This window comes from Lactuca sativa, chromosome 9, assembly GCF_002870075.4.
Source record: "Lactuca sativa cultivar Salinas chromosome 9, Lsat_Salinas_v11, whole genome shotgun sequence".
Classification (NCBI taxonomy): Eukaryota; Viridiplantae; Streptophyta; class Magnoliopsida; order Asterales; family Asteraceae; genus Lactuca; species Lactuca sativa.
The window spans coordinates 71900289-71917593 of NC_056631.2; the positions used below are offsets into that span (position 1 = coordinate 71900289).

Consider the following 17305-nt stretch of genomic DNA (forward strand, 5'->3'; position numbering starts at 1 on the left):
GCTATTCCCATTTTCTATAAGTTTTCTTATTTTTTTTAATTCAACTATTGATTATATGAGTAACAATTCTTGACCTAACCCGTAACTCGACACTGACCAAACCAGAAAATAAATGAATTTTGGTTGAGATTTTTTATCTGCCAATCCGTCAACCCGTTTATTTCATGGGTTAAGTTGGGTTACCTGTTTGGGTTCGTGGGTCAATCCGCCAACCCACACACACACAAATATATATATATATATATATATATATATATATATATATATATATATATATATATATATATATATATATATATATATATATTAGTTTATAACCCGTAAAAACCACGGTTATAAAATTACTTAAACATTCATATTAAAAATCAAAATTATCAATCAATTATTTTAAATAATTATTACTTAAGATATATTGTTTTAGTTATATAAAATTATAATCGTTGATTTAAATAAATACGTGAAATTATTATCACTTTATAATTTGTATTAATTTTGTTTTATTTTTTAATCTAATGTTATTAATTAATATAATTAAAATGAAAAAAAATATTTAATATAATTAGGGTGGGAAATTTAAAGTTTAAAATTTGAAATTGATAATTAATATATTGACAAGTGGCATGATAGGGGACTTACAATATTAATGAGGAGTTCTAATATAATGACACTTGTCAATATGAGAATAAACCTATTTATTTATTAGAATATGGATATATATATATATATATATATATATATATATATATATATATATATATATATATATATTACATTTAAAAAAATAGATATATTTAATTATTAATGAAATCTGATTTACTTCCGTATTCTTAATATCTGTATCATTGTATTCAAACATATGTTAAGTTGTCATTTGTGAGTTCTTTTTGGTAGAAAGAGTAGAATGCATAAAACTATTTATGTAGCTTTCAAAATATTATAAATTTAATTTTGTTGTATTGGTTCTATTTGAAGTTTGTCATGAAGAAGTTAATCTTGGAGGAAGAAATGTTAATTCTAACATGAATGAATTGTCAAAGTATTTTTGGGTATTTTTGAACAATTGTATTTTGTATGAATAAATTTACTTTTCAATTTTATATGTATGTTAATGGTTTTATGATTTTATGTTGAAAACATTTTTTTTAATGACTTTAATCACTTTATGACTTTATCTTGAAAAAACTTTATTTTTTTTTAAAATGTATTGCTTATTTATTAAATGTGTTATAAAAGTTGGATTCGACCCACTAATATGTGAACACGTGTACGTATCCATATACTTAAACGTGTTATATGGGTTAAGTTGGGTTGAAGTATCCAACCCGTCAACCTATATATCATATAAGTTGGATTAGGTTTATAATTTTTAACCCGCCAACCTGTAACCCGTCGACCCGAAACCAATCCAATTTCCTAATCGAATATATATTAACATTACATAACCAATGAAATTTTTAGGCCCTTATAGGATGGGCCCCAAAGGTACGATGGGCAATGAAAGTTCGCCCCTATCGCATCTTATTCATCAAGAAGAATATGTAAATTGTAAATCACACAAACTCTAAAAACTCCATAAAGACCCATCAGCAGAAGAGTCCATGTTATCTCCATAGTTGCCATACCCCATCGTGTGAGGAGGTGGTACCATCAATCCCTCGGCCATGCTGGCAAAAAATCCGGAACTCTCAAAAATCTCCTCTTCATCCACGTAAGACTGAACTTCCGGCAACTCATTTGTTTCCACATTCTCCACTGCTTCCTCCGTGTCTGTGTATCTAAAAGCCTCCGCCGCTTCTGCAGCGGCCTTTTGTATGTCCTCTATTTTGTTAGACTTCGGGACAGGCAGTCGCCACACAGAGTCAGCAAAGTTCAAACACGCCGATCGCCCCCTGAAGGCCAAAGCAGCCACGTCATGTGCCCTAGCTGCCATTACAGCAGTGGGATGAGTCCCTAGCCACACCCTAAACTTCGTGTTGGGCTCTCTCACCTCACAAACCCACTTCCCGTTATCCCTCATTCTCACTCCCCGGTACACCGGATGTCGAGTCTCCCTGAACTTCTTCCTTCCGGCTTTCTTCTTCGGGGTTTGTGAAGCCAGCTTCACTTCTGAGTCAGCAAATGCATCCCCACCGGTGCTTCTGGTGTTGTTTGAGTTTGAAGAGGATGCTAACGGAGGATTTTCCGATGAGACTGCGGGATATGAGTTTTGGTATTCATTGAAGGCATCCATACGTTGCTTGTTCTTGTAGTCTTTGGAAGTAAAGAGTGACGTTATGGTCTGTTGGTAGTTATTTCAAGTTATCAGTGAAGTTATGGATTGTTGGTAGGCTTTTTTAAAAAAAATGAGCGACTTTAAGTGAGTGATATGCAAATCGAGATGTATATATACCGATTTGGGGGCGTGTGGATTAGTCGGTTGGAGAAAGTAAAAAACACAGCTGGGGCTTTGTGTGGAGGAGGAAGGAAGGAGCCTGAACCAGTTATTTTATTTCTTAACCGCGTGATATTTGGTATATTACAAATTTGGTCCTTATACTAATGTATGATATAAGTATTTGGTCCAAGATTCACTTGTTGCAACTGAAGTAGAATAAAATCATTTCCTAGTTTATACACAAAATTAATTAAAATTTATAATTATTAATTAATTATTTTTAATATATTATTAATTAAAAAATTTATATTTTTTTAATTATATAAAATTATAATCGTTGATTCACGGTTGATTAATAAAAATATTAAATAGTAATATATATATATATATATATATATATATATATATATATATATATATATATATATATATATATATATATATATATATATATATATATATATATATATATATATATATATTTGAGGAAGATAACATCATGGTCAGTCCTCTTTACAATTGTACTAAATTATTACCTCTAATAGCAAAGTATATATAATAAAATTTAACTTCATCTTAAGAAAGTCGAGAAAAAGAAAACTTTAATTCTATATAAAAGATGGAAAGGTTATTATCAATGTACCTCAACCATGTTTAGTATGTTGGTTTAAAAGGTCCCTCATGATTTTTTTTTTTTTATAATTTTTATCATGAACTCATTTTAAGTTTTTTTAATAGGCAAGGGGGAAATGAAATCCCAAAAAATTGAAAACCCGCCTTGTTCTATCTCCCTTTTTACCTTATGGAAGCAGCTCCTCTACCCACTATCGATGCCTCCACTTTCTTCATAAAATCGACAAGGCGTTTAGTCTTCCCCCACCTCCAACCCTCATAAACCCTAAAATAAACTTCATCAGTTGTTTCACAAATCATTCCATACGAGCTCCACACAAATGCTTTGCATGGTTGGTAACCTCAGACTCATAAACACTATCAAGTTACCGTTATCGACGATTGAGCGTTCTACAAATCTAACGCCGGTGATTGAGGGTTCCACCTCCCGTCTACCTTATTTTGAAGTAAACGATCACGAGTCTACCTTCCAGTTAGCAATTTGAGCAGATGATTTAAGTTTCTTATATTTGACCCTAATTTTTTTCTTCTCCCTTCTATTTGCTTTCCTGCGAATCTAATCGTTCTCTTGATACCAAAGCATGGAGAATTAGATGAAATATCTATATTTTATGTTCATGTTCTTCTGTTTTCTGTTGAATCCACCTTCAAGTATGCTCTCATTTCTATTCTTTTTTTTCAACTTCATTATATAACAAATCTAAATAAAACTTGTGTGCGTGTGTGTTCATATTTTAGCACAATGGTAGATAAAGATGTTCCTTACCTTGTTCCCAGGCGCTGTGATCTTGCCTTTTCTGATTATATACAATATGCTTTATGCTTTATACATAAATCTATATTGATTAATTACGGTGATGAATTAGTGAATGAATAATCTTTGATTGTAGGATATCAAGTAATGAGGAAAATTCTGGAGGATTGTCTGAAGGTCTTTGGAGACGAGCAAGATCTGTAGGGGCATTTAGTCCTACAGAGAAGAGGGATTTTGGAATAGCAAATGATATGTAACACTCTACTACCTTAAAATAATCTAGGCATCTTAATCTTACTTTTGGTCTTGATTTCATACATATTTCATCCATCATTATACTTTGTACAGTTATGGACCCGATCTTCTTTTTTCCTACTTGGCTTTTATTCCATTTTGTGAAGTCGGGATCATGGATATCCTTTCACTACAAGTAAGTTTCATTCTGTTTAAAACCTTTCTATGGATAATATGAGGTTGTGGAGGGCATTCATGTCCTTTCATAAATGAGAAGTTGTAATTTCCATCCTATTCACATCACTCGAGATTTGTAGTAGTCGCTAAAACGAGAGCGTGCATATAAGGAACATCCAAATTTGACTTCATGAGAGGGAGTTATGATTTTTTGAAGTTTCAGCGTAGTGGTATACAATTCAGAAACCAAAGTAGAGATCGGTTGATGGTTAGGAAAAACAATCTAAACGAGAGTTGAGGATCTCGTCCATATGATTATGTCGATATAAAGACAATCGAGAACAAATATCGTATGATATGATTGTTACTTGATCTAATAATATACTTAATAATATAAACCATCGAATTACTTTCAAGTGAGTGCATAATTACTTTCAAATTTACACATAGATACAAGAATTCTAATTGCTTAAATGTTATGTGCGCTATTTTTGTTGTGTTTAACATATTTCTACAATATGATATGATTGTTACTTGATCTAATAAAATACTTAATAATATAATTAGGTATTAAAGGGTTGTGTACAATAATAAATGAGAGGATGTATTAGGGCCGTGTAAGTTACTGTGTTGTAATGTCTATCCAAGTACTTTTGTACTGTCGTACCTATCCAAGTACTTTTGTACTATCGTACATACCCAAGTACTCTGATGTTTGAAAAATATATTTTTACTTTGTTGGTTTTGGAATATATGTTGTATGACTTGATGGTTTAACAATGAAATTTTTCACTACTATTTTTGGGACGTTACAAGTTGGTATCAGAGCCTTGTTTGAGGGATTCAGGCACACTCTCAGGTATGTCCGAATTCAAACTGAGGAATTAATAATCTTTTTGAAAGAAAATAAAATTTTCCAAAAAAATACTTTTACAAAGAAAGGGGTGCAATGCGTGCAATCAACCGATCTCAAGTAAGTGATTCCCAGAATACCCATATATGTTGTTATGTTATATGTTTTGCATGCTAGAAGTTAGCATGAGGATATGTTAAGGGTTGTATGCAAGAATGCCTATTAGGTAGGATGCATGTTGATGTTTTGTGGTCTGTAAAGTTTTACTGCTCGAATATTTCTTGCTTTGTGATTTGTAGGACTCATATTGATGTTAATTAATTGTTAAATTACATGTTACGAAGGTTAAATAATCTTAGAGTGACTGATTTGGCCCTATTGTGCAACTAGGGGTGCAAACGAGTCAAGTTACTCGTGAGCTACTCGGGATCAGATCGTTAAAAGCTCGAATCGAAATTGATTTTAAACGAGCTCGAGCTGAGCTCCAGCTTAATATTAAGCTCGTTTATTAAACGAGCTCGAGCTCGAGCCTATGTCATTAAGCACGATTAGGCTCGCGAGCCTAAACGAGCCTTTATATAATATAACTTTTATATATATATATATATATATATATATATATATATATATATATATATATATATATATATATATATTAAAATAAAAATATATTTGGAGAATTATGGATTTAGGGTATTAGTAAACAAGCTTCTTAATGATCTCGAGCCAAGCTTAAGCTTATTTAGGCATGTCAAATAAAAAGGAGTCGAGCCCGAGCACGAGCCGAGCTTATATAATTATTTACAAGCTCGAGTCGAGCTCAGTACAACAAAGCTCGAATCGAGCCGAGCTTGAGCTTGAGCCTCATATAACTTAAAGGAGCCCGAGCCGAGCCTAGCCAGGCTCGGGCTCGGGCTCGGCTCGTTTGCACCCCTATGTGCAACTATTGTCTGCTTCCAATCGTTGTAAGGTCAAGTCATTTAGTCGAAGGATTATTTAAAATTTGTTGCATGAAATTTTATTCATGAAGTAGTTAATAGACATTAGTAGGAGTTTTTTAGCAGCTGATGGCATGGTGAGGTGGAGGATCCTATGAGAGCTTAGGAAGTGTTTTGGTGTGAGTGGTGCGTTGTTTAGCGGGTATGAGGAGTATCAATATGAAAAGGTGACTTAGAAGATTCACGATGATTCTTGAGGAAAGTAAGGATAGATGTGGAATGTAGTAATAGGTCTGTACTACTGGAAGCACATGATCCATACTCGAATTAAGGAAAGTCACCAGGATTCTAAGAAGCATGTAGAATCTGGATTCTTTGGGTATGTTCTGATCATTGTATGGTTTTATGGTATGGTGATGAACACTCGTGGAGAAGCTTTTGGTTCTAGTTCTGGTTCTGGTTCAAGTTCAAGTTCAGGCTCCTGTGCTGAGCTGATTAATGAGAGGATTCGCGAGTTCGTTTCGTCTTAGATCACTTGTGATATTTTGGATGCAACTCCTATGATGCTTGGTACCATCAAGGAGGGGATCATGGAGTTGCTGGATGAACGGTATGGGGTTTTCCATGCTGAGATTGTGATAGAAACTTTTTTGTTGGTTGGTAAACTAGTTACAAGTAAATGTTTAAATTTTATTGGATTAATTATGGTTGAACTTGTATCATTAAGATGTTAATAATAGTTTCTTATATGAAACTTTCCATTTGAATTTGTACGTATGTCCTTGCCTTTAGGATATTTTTCAAAAATAAAACCACAATTTATAAGTCGTTAAAGTTATTATGTGGTCTTAAACAAGCCCCATAAATGTGGAATGGGAAATTAACCTATTTAATTGATTATGATTTTCAACATAACAAAACAATTATTCTTTATATACTTTGCTAAAAGTTGATTCTTTTATTGATTTGTTTGTGTATGTAGATTATATAATTTTGCCTGTCAGGCAATTCCTCATAAGAAATAAAAAGTTAAAGATTTTTTGAATACAAAACTTTTGCTTGAGGATTTGGTTGTGATAAAGATTTTGTCTTGCTGTTAAAATAATTAATATTCCAAGTGGTATTTGTTGCGTGAGATAAAATATATTATTAAGTTGCTATATGAATATGGGCTGTTAAGATGTAAAAATGTTGATACACCTTTAGATTTGTCTATCATTGTTAGTAGAGAACATATAGACTCTAATTTTTTCAAGAGCGACTCAACCTTATATTTTGCTAAGCTAGGGGCTTAAGGTCCCCGATTCTAAAAGACCACATATTCTCCAAACTTAACACAATATTAATATAACTAAAATATTAATTAGTCAATTACTAATTGTCGGATGTGGCACATCACAGTGAGCAATCTTGATTCTTGAAGACGAAACACATGCGATACTTCAGTGTGATCTTGAAAACAGAAACATCACATTATCTTCAATTCTTCTATCTCGATTCTTAATTGCTCAAATCCTCAACGTCAAAAGGTATGTGTTTCACTTCTTTTTTTGGTTTTTTTTATCATCTATTAGGGTTAACCGATTGTGGTTAATTATTTTAATTTATCCATTGATTAAAGAATACCAAATTTTAATTGTCAAGTCTTGAATACTTCTGTGTCTTTTTTTTTCGTTGGAAATTCTAAATTTAGGTTAGAACAAACTCAAGGAAGCTTGTCATGGTGATTCACAGAACACATATACATAATAAAAAAATGAACTCTTTAATTAATAAATTTTTTTGTTTATTAAAGAGTTTTATATTTTTGGTTCGCTTAAAACCTCAAACTTGTTGAGCCGTACCTGAATTTTGTATAATTAATAAGTTATATATATATATATATATATATATATATATATATATATATATATATATATATATATATATATATATATATATATATATGGGAAGAGTTATATGGAAAATGAATGATTAGGACAACATATATTTGAACCAATGAAAACATGACAACACATCACTTCCACAATAACTTCCACAATACATTACTTGTGAAGAAAGAAATGGACACTTGTCATTTGATTATTGGTTCCGGTAGATGTTGCCCTAGTTATTTGTTTTCCATAGAACTCATTCCATATATATATATATATATATATATATATATATATATATTGTTGTCAAAAAACTCATGAGGAAACTTATGGACGTACCTAAAACTCATCTTGATATTTTATTTGCAATACAAACATTGAGTCACTTTATGCATTCTTCTTGAAAATTATATTTAAACTTAGTTATAAGAATTCTAAAATACTTAAAAGGCAAATTCGGATAAAGGAAGCGCATTGAATAGATCTTTGAATTCTAAGTCAGTTTGCTCATGTAGATGCTGACTTGGGAAAATGTACTAGTTAGTTATAGGAGATCCATAACTCGATTGCCTTTTCTTTGGAAAGTCTATAACTTTATTGGAAGTTTAATAAAAACAACAAAGTCTTCACAAATCCTCAACTGATTTCAGTATAAAGCCTTTACTTGATTGTGAGGTTGGATGGGTTATTAAATCGTCACAAGATTGGAATTCAAAGTGTGATTTACCAATTGAAATATTGTGTATTTTGTTAGAGAAAATATTTGAGATTGAGTAAAAAAATGGTTAAAACTTCTTCTAAAGAACAAATGGTAGATATGTTTATAAAATCTTTAAACGGAGTTCAACACAGTTGTTTGTGTAAAAAGTTGTTATTAACATATCCTTTTCTAAGTTATGATCGATAGATGGTATTAAAAGATATTAATATCTCTCAATCTTAACTTTTGAAAATAATAGACACAAGTTTCAAGTTTTGTACTTTGTTATTGTTTTATGCAAGGGTCTAATATGAAATGTTGCTTAAAGTTGAGGATTAGATAGCTAGAATAGACAGAAGATGGAACCAGTGTGATGACGAATGAGGATATGTAGCTAAAAGAAAGTGCAAGGACTAAATCCAAACTACTGGGAGTACTATATATTAAAGACATAGAGACGATGAGGGTTAATTCATTCACTTCTTCATCTCTCTTCGTTTCTCTCACACACTCTCGTTCTCTTGACACGCAGAAGAAATTAGGGTTTATAAGCTATGGGTTTAATCTCAATTCAATAGACTTGTATCTTTCAATTAGTTTAGTTCTGTGTCTATTGTAGTGTATTTTAGAGATGTTACTAGATTTGTTGTTTGTAAAAGTTTGAAGAAATAAAAGAGTTTTTCCATTGATATTTGAAACTAACTTTACTTTTCCTACAAGTGTAAACAGGTTATGGAAGAAGTGTTTTATTTCGAAATGATGTATTTTACAATGCAAATATTGCATATAACGAATCCATTGCCCTGGCTAAAAAAAAAAGGTTTAAGCCATAAACGGAAAAACACAATCAACCTGGCTACATAGTACATATCTTAAATAAGAAAAAGGATATGTAAAGCACACAATCGAACACTAAAAACTCCATAAAGACACGTCATCACAAAAGTCCATGTTATCGCCATAGTTGCCATACCCCACCATCGGAGGAGGTGGCACCATCAGTCCCTCGGCCATGCTGGCATAAAATCCGGAACTCTCGAAAATCTCTTCTTCATCAACGTAAGACTGAACTTCCGGCAACTCATTTGTTTCCACATTCTCCACTGCATCCTCGGTGTCCGTATATCTAAAAGCCTCCGCAGCTTCTGCAGCCGCCTTTTGTATATCCTCTATTTTGTTAGACGTCGGGACAGGCAGCCGCCACACAGAGTCAGCAAAGTTCAAACACGCCGATCGCCCCCTGAAGGCCAAAGCAGCCACGTCATGTGCCCTAGCTGCCATTACAGCAGTGGGATGCGTCCCTAACCACACCCTGAACTGCGTATTGGGCTCTCTCACCTCACAAACCCACTTCCCGTTATCCCGCATTCTAACTCCTCGGTAAACCGGGTGTCGAGTCTCCCTAAACTTCTTCCTTCCGGCTTTCTTCTTCGGGGTTTGTGAAGCCAGCTTCACTTCTGAGTCAGCAACTGCATCCCCACCGGTGCTTCTGGTGTCGTTTGAGTTCGAAGAGGATCCTAGAGGAGGGTTTTCAGATGAGAGTGTTAGATAGGAGTTTTTGTAGTCATTGAAGGCATCCATACGTAGCTTGTTTGCTTGTAGTGTTTGGAAGTATGGAGTGACAGTTATGGTTTGTTGGTAGTTATGTCAAGTTATCAGTGAAGTTGTGGATTGTTGGTAGGGTTTTCTAAAAAAATGAGCGCCTTTAAGTGAGTGATTCGCAAATGGCGATGTATATATACTCATCTGGGGGCGTGTGCGGGTGGATTAGTCGGTTGGAGAAACAGCTGGGGGGCTATATGTCCTTTGTGAATGGTTGGATAAAACGCGTGATATTTGGTATATTACAAATTTGGTCCCTATAGTAATCCAAGATAGAGGGATTTGGTCGAATATATTCATTTATTGCAACTGAAGTAGAATAAATCATTTCCAATTTTATACGCGTCATATATTTTTCCTTCGAATGAAAATTTGGTTAGGTGTAAAGTGGGATGAGTATGTCATAAATTGGTGATAGAGTATGTCATGGGATCACAAACTATATCTTATTGCTTTCGTTTTATTGGATAACTTTAAAAAAATGTTAATCGGATTATTTATATGTATACCCGTAGGTATCGAGTATTTCATTTAGTATTTTAATAAGTTCAAATTTACTTGTTGAAATTTTCATTACCTAAATCTCAATTACAATCACATGCAAACAGAACAAATTAATTTTTCATAATTCTAATTTCAAACAACATCATGAAGTTTAATTTTTTATATAGGAAACATCAGTATGATTATCATTATATAAAATTTATAACATGCAAATATCATTATAAAATAATCAATATCTTAACTTAAATATTATAAATTACATCAATACTTCTCATTCTTAAAAGTAATTAGTAGTAAATGCATATTGACACGTTCATTGGTATCGAGTATCTCATTTAAGATTTTAATAGGTTAAAATTTACTTGTTGAAATTTTCATTACCTAAATCTCAGTTACAATAATCACATACAAACAAAACAACATAATTTTTCATAATTCCAATTTCTAACAACATCAACAAGTTTAATTTCTGATAAATGAAACATTAGTATGGTTATTATTATATAAAATTTATAACATGCAAATATGATAATAAACTAATCAATATCTTAACTTAAATATTTGAAATTACTTCAATATTTTTCATTGTTCAAAGTAATTAGTAGTAAATTAATACATATTGAAACGTTCATAGTTAAAATTTACTTGTTGAAATTTTCATTACCTAAATCTCAATTACAATCACATCCAAACAAAACAACTTAATTTTTCATAAATTCAATTTCTAACAACATTAACAAGATAAATGAAACATTAGTATTATTATCATTATATAAAATTTATAACATGCAAATCTCATGATAAACTAATTAATATCTTAACTTAAATATTAGAAATTACATTAATACTTATCATTCTTAAAAGTAATTAGTAGTTAATACATATTGAAACATTCTTTTTTATAAAATCATATATAATATTATATATAACATCATATATATAATATTATAATATAATTTTAAAATCATATATTTTAATAATGCAAGTATAAATATTCAAAAAAAAATATAAAAGATTCAGAAATGGTCAAATAGGATTGGATTATTGAAATAGTATAACCCGAATATACCATAATCATCCAAAACTTGCAAACGTGATTAGAGAACATCGTGTTGGGCAAGGCCTCTCGGATGCGAACCATCCGCCCTACCGTTCAATTACCTAGGCGTACCTGTGGGAGCCAACATGAAATTGAAGAAGCAATGGAAACCGATGGTGGATAGATTTCGGGGAAAATTGTCAATTTGGAAAGCAAGATCTCTTTCATTCAGGGGACGATTAACGCTCATTAAATCAGTAATGGGGAACCTCTCAACATACTTTCTATCACTATTTGTAGCACCCGGAGGAGTAATCAATACACTGGAGAAAATTAGACACCGATTCTTATGGGGGGGGGGGGTCGGAGGAGCAAACAAAAATTCATTGGGTTTCATGAGAGAAGGTAATAACGGATAAGAAGCTAGGTGGTTGGGGGGGGGGGGGGGTTCCTTAAAAGCACTAAATACTTCCCTTATTGTAAAATGGTTGTGGAGATTAAGAGTGGAACAAAGGGCATTATGGGAAAAAGTTATTAAAGGTATACATAATATTCAAAACAAACCGGATGAATATTATTCAAAAAAAAACATTGACAGGAACTTGGAAAAACATTACTGGTGCAAAGAAAAACCTAGAGAAAAAAGGAGTTTCAATTGATCAGGTGATTAAAAAGAATGTGCAGCCACATGGTGTAACTTGGTCATGTGGCCTTACGACTGATGGTGAGTTTAAAGTCAAAACATTGAGAGTTAGATTGCAAACTCAGGAACCGGTAGGCATTGGAAAATTCTTATGGGTTAAACAGGTGCCTTTAAAAGTAACGAGCTTCATATGGAGGGCTAGATTAGGGCGAATATCAGCTGCAGTGGAACTTATCAAAAGAGGGGTGATGGTGGACTCAAACATTTTTCAACAGTGCGGGAACGTAGAAGAGACAGTGGATCACATTTTAGTACAATGTCCTTTCGCAAAGTCAATCATGGAATAAATTTTTAGTTGGTGTAATATCCCTTTGGTCAGCTTGAATTCGATGGTTGATGTTTTGGATTATGCCTCAAACTGGGGAAATTGTCCAAAAAGGAGAGTGAGAGTTGTTGGTATATGTTACAAAATGATGTGGAGTGTGTGGAAAGCAAGGAACAATTGGCGGTTCAACAAAAACAAAATGGCAGCTACAAAAGTTGCAGATATTATCAAATCCATCACTTTCGTCTGGTTCAAACACAAAAGTGGTAACGAGAGTCTTAAATGGACGGATTGGAGTATACAACCACTATAAAACCGGAGGTTTTTTCTTAAAATTGTTTGCTTACTTTGTTTTCTCTTATTTCCATATTGTATCTGTTTTGGGTCTTTTCCTAGCTTCTTGCTAGGGGCTCCTTTTTATATATATTCATTTGTCGGTTAAAAAAAACATCGTGTACCATGTCCAATAATCATTTAACCGGCCAAAAACATATCACAAAAGTTTCGATTTCAACTTTTGGTGTTGGATTCGAGTATTTCCGTCCTTTCTAATTGTAATGTACTTCAAATAAATCTTTACATTGGTGATGCATATCAGATTAAGCATTGAAGTTTCTTTAAATCGAATAAAGTTTTATTGTTTAGGTTATATCAAATGCAACTTTAAACTTTTAAATGAATATCGAACAACGTTTCAAATTACCTAATCAGCCCCGGTCTAGACGGTAGGCAACTCGGACGGTCGCTTAGGACTCATTTCTCTAAGGGGCCCAAAATTTCATAGAATATATATATATATATATATATATATATATATATATATATATATATATATATATATATATATATATATATATATATATAGAGAGAGAGAGAGAGAGAGAGAGAAAGAAAGAAATCAACTTATCTAAAAATGCTAGGAAAAATATTTTTCTTTAAGTTAGATGTTTTTGTAATGTTGTGACCATATTTTTGTCTTTTAATATTAATAGTGAATTTTGTAAATGTTTGTCTATTTTCAACTATAGGGCCCATTTTTTCTCTTCGTCCTGGGCCCATTATATCTTTGGACCGACCCTGTACCTAATGCATTGTGTAGAACTTTGAACTCTCTCTATTTCATTCTTAATATATATATATATATATATATATATATAGGTTCATATGAGAGAATTAGATTTTGTGAGACAAATGGACAAAATTTAAAGCATTCACCATAAATAATTTACGGCTGAGATTAAAACCAAAAAAGCTGATGGAAGGCAGTGACAAATTTGAAATTATTTCAAAGTTTAAGATTACTATAAGGACGCCGGGGGGGGGGGGGGGGGGGGGGGGGCTATTCTCTTCAATTCCTTTTAGTCACCTGGTACTGAAACAAATTGTATCCATTTTCCATAGTTCTTCCTTAAATGATTTCATACCCTAGATGTTCCGTCGCCATGAAATCTGTCGATTAATATCTTCCATTAGTTTGATACGCCTTTAATTCTAAGAAATCTCATTGATTAAGATTAAAACCTTATTTATGGTTACCTTTGATTTTGATAAAATGTTCCTTCCCAATCTTTCTCGATTAAAACCCTAAAAATTTCTCAAATCACCCGATTAAAATCCTAGAAAAAACTAAAGAAGCGGATACTGATTCATACTCTGGAAATCGTGACTTCATTCTACCACAAATAAGAGCGCGAATACATCTGATTATGAATCTCTTAAAAAATCATCTCCAGTTGAAATAGATGATTCTGTTGAAGAGCGTAAAAGAGTTATTCTAGGTATTTTGTTGATTAATTAGGTTCTATTATAAATTTTGATAAATAGGGTTTTATATATGAGTATTCTAAGTATTATGATTAGTAAATTTAAGTTATAATGTTATTATGTTGGTTAATTAGATTATTTAGTACACATACATCGAAATAAGGTTAAATACATCAATATTCTAGGCATTCTAGTTTAATACAATTTATGGTTCATTCTTATTCAGATTGTCAAACTTGTGATTATGATTTTGAAACCAGATCAAGTTATGGACCTTTTATTCTCATAAATGGCCCATTCTACAAAATCAGATTTAGATTTTTCATCTAGAGTTAGTCCATGTAGTGTATAATACTACAATCTACTCGCGATTTTCTCTTTGTGTGTGATTTTGAGTTAATTTATTATAATTGATGATTTTATCTTTATCTACAATTTTGAGTTAATGTATTCATCTCTGAGATATTCTATAATTGTTTGTATTCCGGTTATATTAAGGTTTTAGTTGAAATCACTTTGTATATTCCACGAATTTACTAATCGAGATATTTCACGTTAGAGTTATCTCTCAAAGTCATGATGTAATGGAATACATTGTTATATAACTTATTATTTAATTCTACATATCGATGTGATTTATATAGAATATATGAAATAGTGAAGAGATTTGAATTTAGATGCTAACTCTATAGATAACTCAAATGTGTTTTGCTTATAGATTTTGAGTTATTACGAAAACTCCAAATCAACAAAATTGTTCTGATATTCTAATTAATTTTTCATTATTTCATTAGAGCTTAAGTTATTAGACAATTAGATCTATAATTCCAAAATATTTAGAACAAAAGTGTACGTATGTCTGCTGAAGGATAACATCGCATATTTTATCTGATATTCTAGAACAAAAATTTAGAACAAGACTAATAAGATATCATTGATGTTATACATTGTTAAGTCTTAATGTATGCATAGTTACATAACAACACTAGTATTCTAATATTCTCACTGTTGTAAAAATTCCGACTAGGTCCCGATTAATCTCTGATTAACCCCTAGGTGCTACCCGACCGATTAGATGGCGCCTAACGATTAATCACTAACTATAAAATGAGTGAAGCAGTAGAAAACGATACAATTTTAATACTTTGAATAAGTTTTATCTCAATGAAAATCATTTGGGGAATGATTAATATTGTACTAATTATATTAACCTTTTTTATTATAATGTCTGTGATATTTATGAACTTTGTTATGATATTAATCATATTTAATTTTTGAAAATTCATCAAATTAGCAATTAATGGTCTCCGATTAATCCCCGACTAACCAATTAATCATTTAACCCCAGTCCACCGACTAGCTAACGTTGAATGTTTTTTATAACCTTGAATATTGTATTTTGGTCTATAATATTAATGAATAATAGAATATTAATAAGGTTTGATGTTAGTAATTTAGTTAAGTTAGTATTTTGATTTTCTATTTTAGTTTTGATTGATTTAACAACATAATATACTAGTTTGTTTTAGTTTTGATTGACGTAAGCCTCATTAAGCGAAAAATCTCATTGGTAACAATGCTTGATACATTTTCAACAACATAATATATTAATATTAAATTCGGATTTTCAACAATATAATATATTAGTTTGTTTTAGTATTTTGATATTCTATTTTACCCGTAAGGAAATGGATAAAGAAGAGACATTGAGAAAAACATGAATGGAAAAGTGGTTGAAATTCAACATGTGGAACCATGTGTTTCCAAAAAATGAAGAAAGACAAACAAAAGTTCCAAAGATGAATTTTGATGACCAAATATATTTGGGTTTAGAGGGGAATTTTGGAGAGGAAACAGTTGGAGAGAAGAATCTTTTAGTATTAACTGCAGGTGTTAATATGTTGATAATAACATGATCTAGAAGTAAATTAGTAAAATAGAACATTCTAGAAATTTTATTTTTATTAATTATGGTTCTTATTTTGTTTTATTTTGTTTAAGATAGTTTATAACAAAATCCATTGGTTATACAACATAATTTATTACTTGATGGTATTATTGTTTTTATGTTTGTAAATATAAATATAATGTTATCAAAGATGTTAATTGATTGATTAATGAAAAATCTAGTAGTAAAATAATAAATTAGGGTTTTATGAATAGCAAATTTAATTTTTGATGACATGATTAAGTAGTAAGTTTGTAAAGGTAGTGTTTTACAGCCTAATATTCTAGGTATCATATTTTGATAAATTATTATTTATGGTTTTTTAGGTGTTTAGTTATAACTCATGTTAAATTTGATCACATGTTTCATCCACACCGTTAACTATTCTTAGAATGTTACAACTTTTGGTGTTTGTTGTTTATTAATGGGTTTAGGTCATTTTTGGTCACTTAACTTTTGGTTTTTGTGTTCATTTGGTCACTTAATTTTTTTTAAGTATTAAAAGGTCATCAAAATTTTGGCTTTGTGCTCATTTAGTCGCTTAACTTTTGGTTTGGTCACATTTAGTCACCTAACTTTTAAAATTGTGCTCATTTAGTCACTAAACTTTTAAATCTTTTCAAAAGTTTAGTGACTAAATGAGCACAATTTTAAAAGTTAGGTGACTAAATGCGCACAAATCTAAAAGTTAAGTGACCAAACCAAAAATTAAGTGACTAAATGAGCACAAAGTCAAAAGTTTAATGACCTTTTAAAAATTAAAAAGAGTTAAGTGACCAAATGAGTACAAAACCAAAAGTTAAGTGACCAAAAATGACCTAAACCCTTTATTAATAGTTGTTTATTTATATTGGGAACTTTATTTAGATGAATACTTGTTTCTAATGATGTTACTTTTCATGATGCAGCTAAGTTGAATGGTAACCTACATATAAACTAATTT

The 17305-nt window shown here is 31.4% G+C and overlaps 2 protein-coding genes across 2 annotated transcripts; both read right to left on the bottom strand.

The window, feature by feature from the left end:
• Positions 1-1401: 1401 nt before the first annotated feature.
• LOC111901696 (dehydration-responsive element-binding protein 1A) lies at positions 1402-2432 on the bottom strand. Its single transcript, XM_023897582.3, has one exon. The coding sequence runs from the start codon at positions 2228-2230 to the stop codon at positions 1562-1564; it is 669 nt and encodes a 222-aa protein (XP_023753350.1). The 5' UTR covers positions 2231-2432; the 3' UTR covers positions 1402-1561.
• Positions 2433-9267: 6835 nt separating this feature from the next.
• Positions 9268-10227, bottom strand: LOC111901697 (dehydration-responsive element-binding protein 1A). Its single transcript, XM_023897583.3, has one exon. The coding sequence runs from the start codon at positions 10116-10118 to the stop codon at positions 9450-9452; it is 669 nt and encodes a 222-aa protein (XP_023753351.1). The 5' UTR covers positions 10119-10227; the 3' UTR covers positions 9268-9449.
• Between the last annotated feature and the right edge of the window lie 7078 nt (positions 10228-17305).

Bases quoted from the DNA above. Each gene is read 5' to 3' on its own strand.
- LOC111901697 (XM_023897583.3), bottom strand. From the start codon at position 10,118: ATGGATGCCTTCAATGACTACAAAAACTCCTATCTAACACTCTCATCT.
- LOC111901696 (XM_023897582.3), bottom strand. From the start codon at position 2,230: ATGGATGCCTTCAATGAATACCAAAACTCATATCCCGCAGTCTCATCG.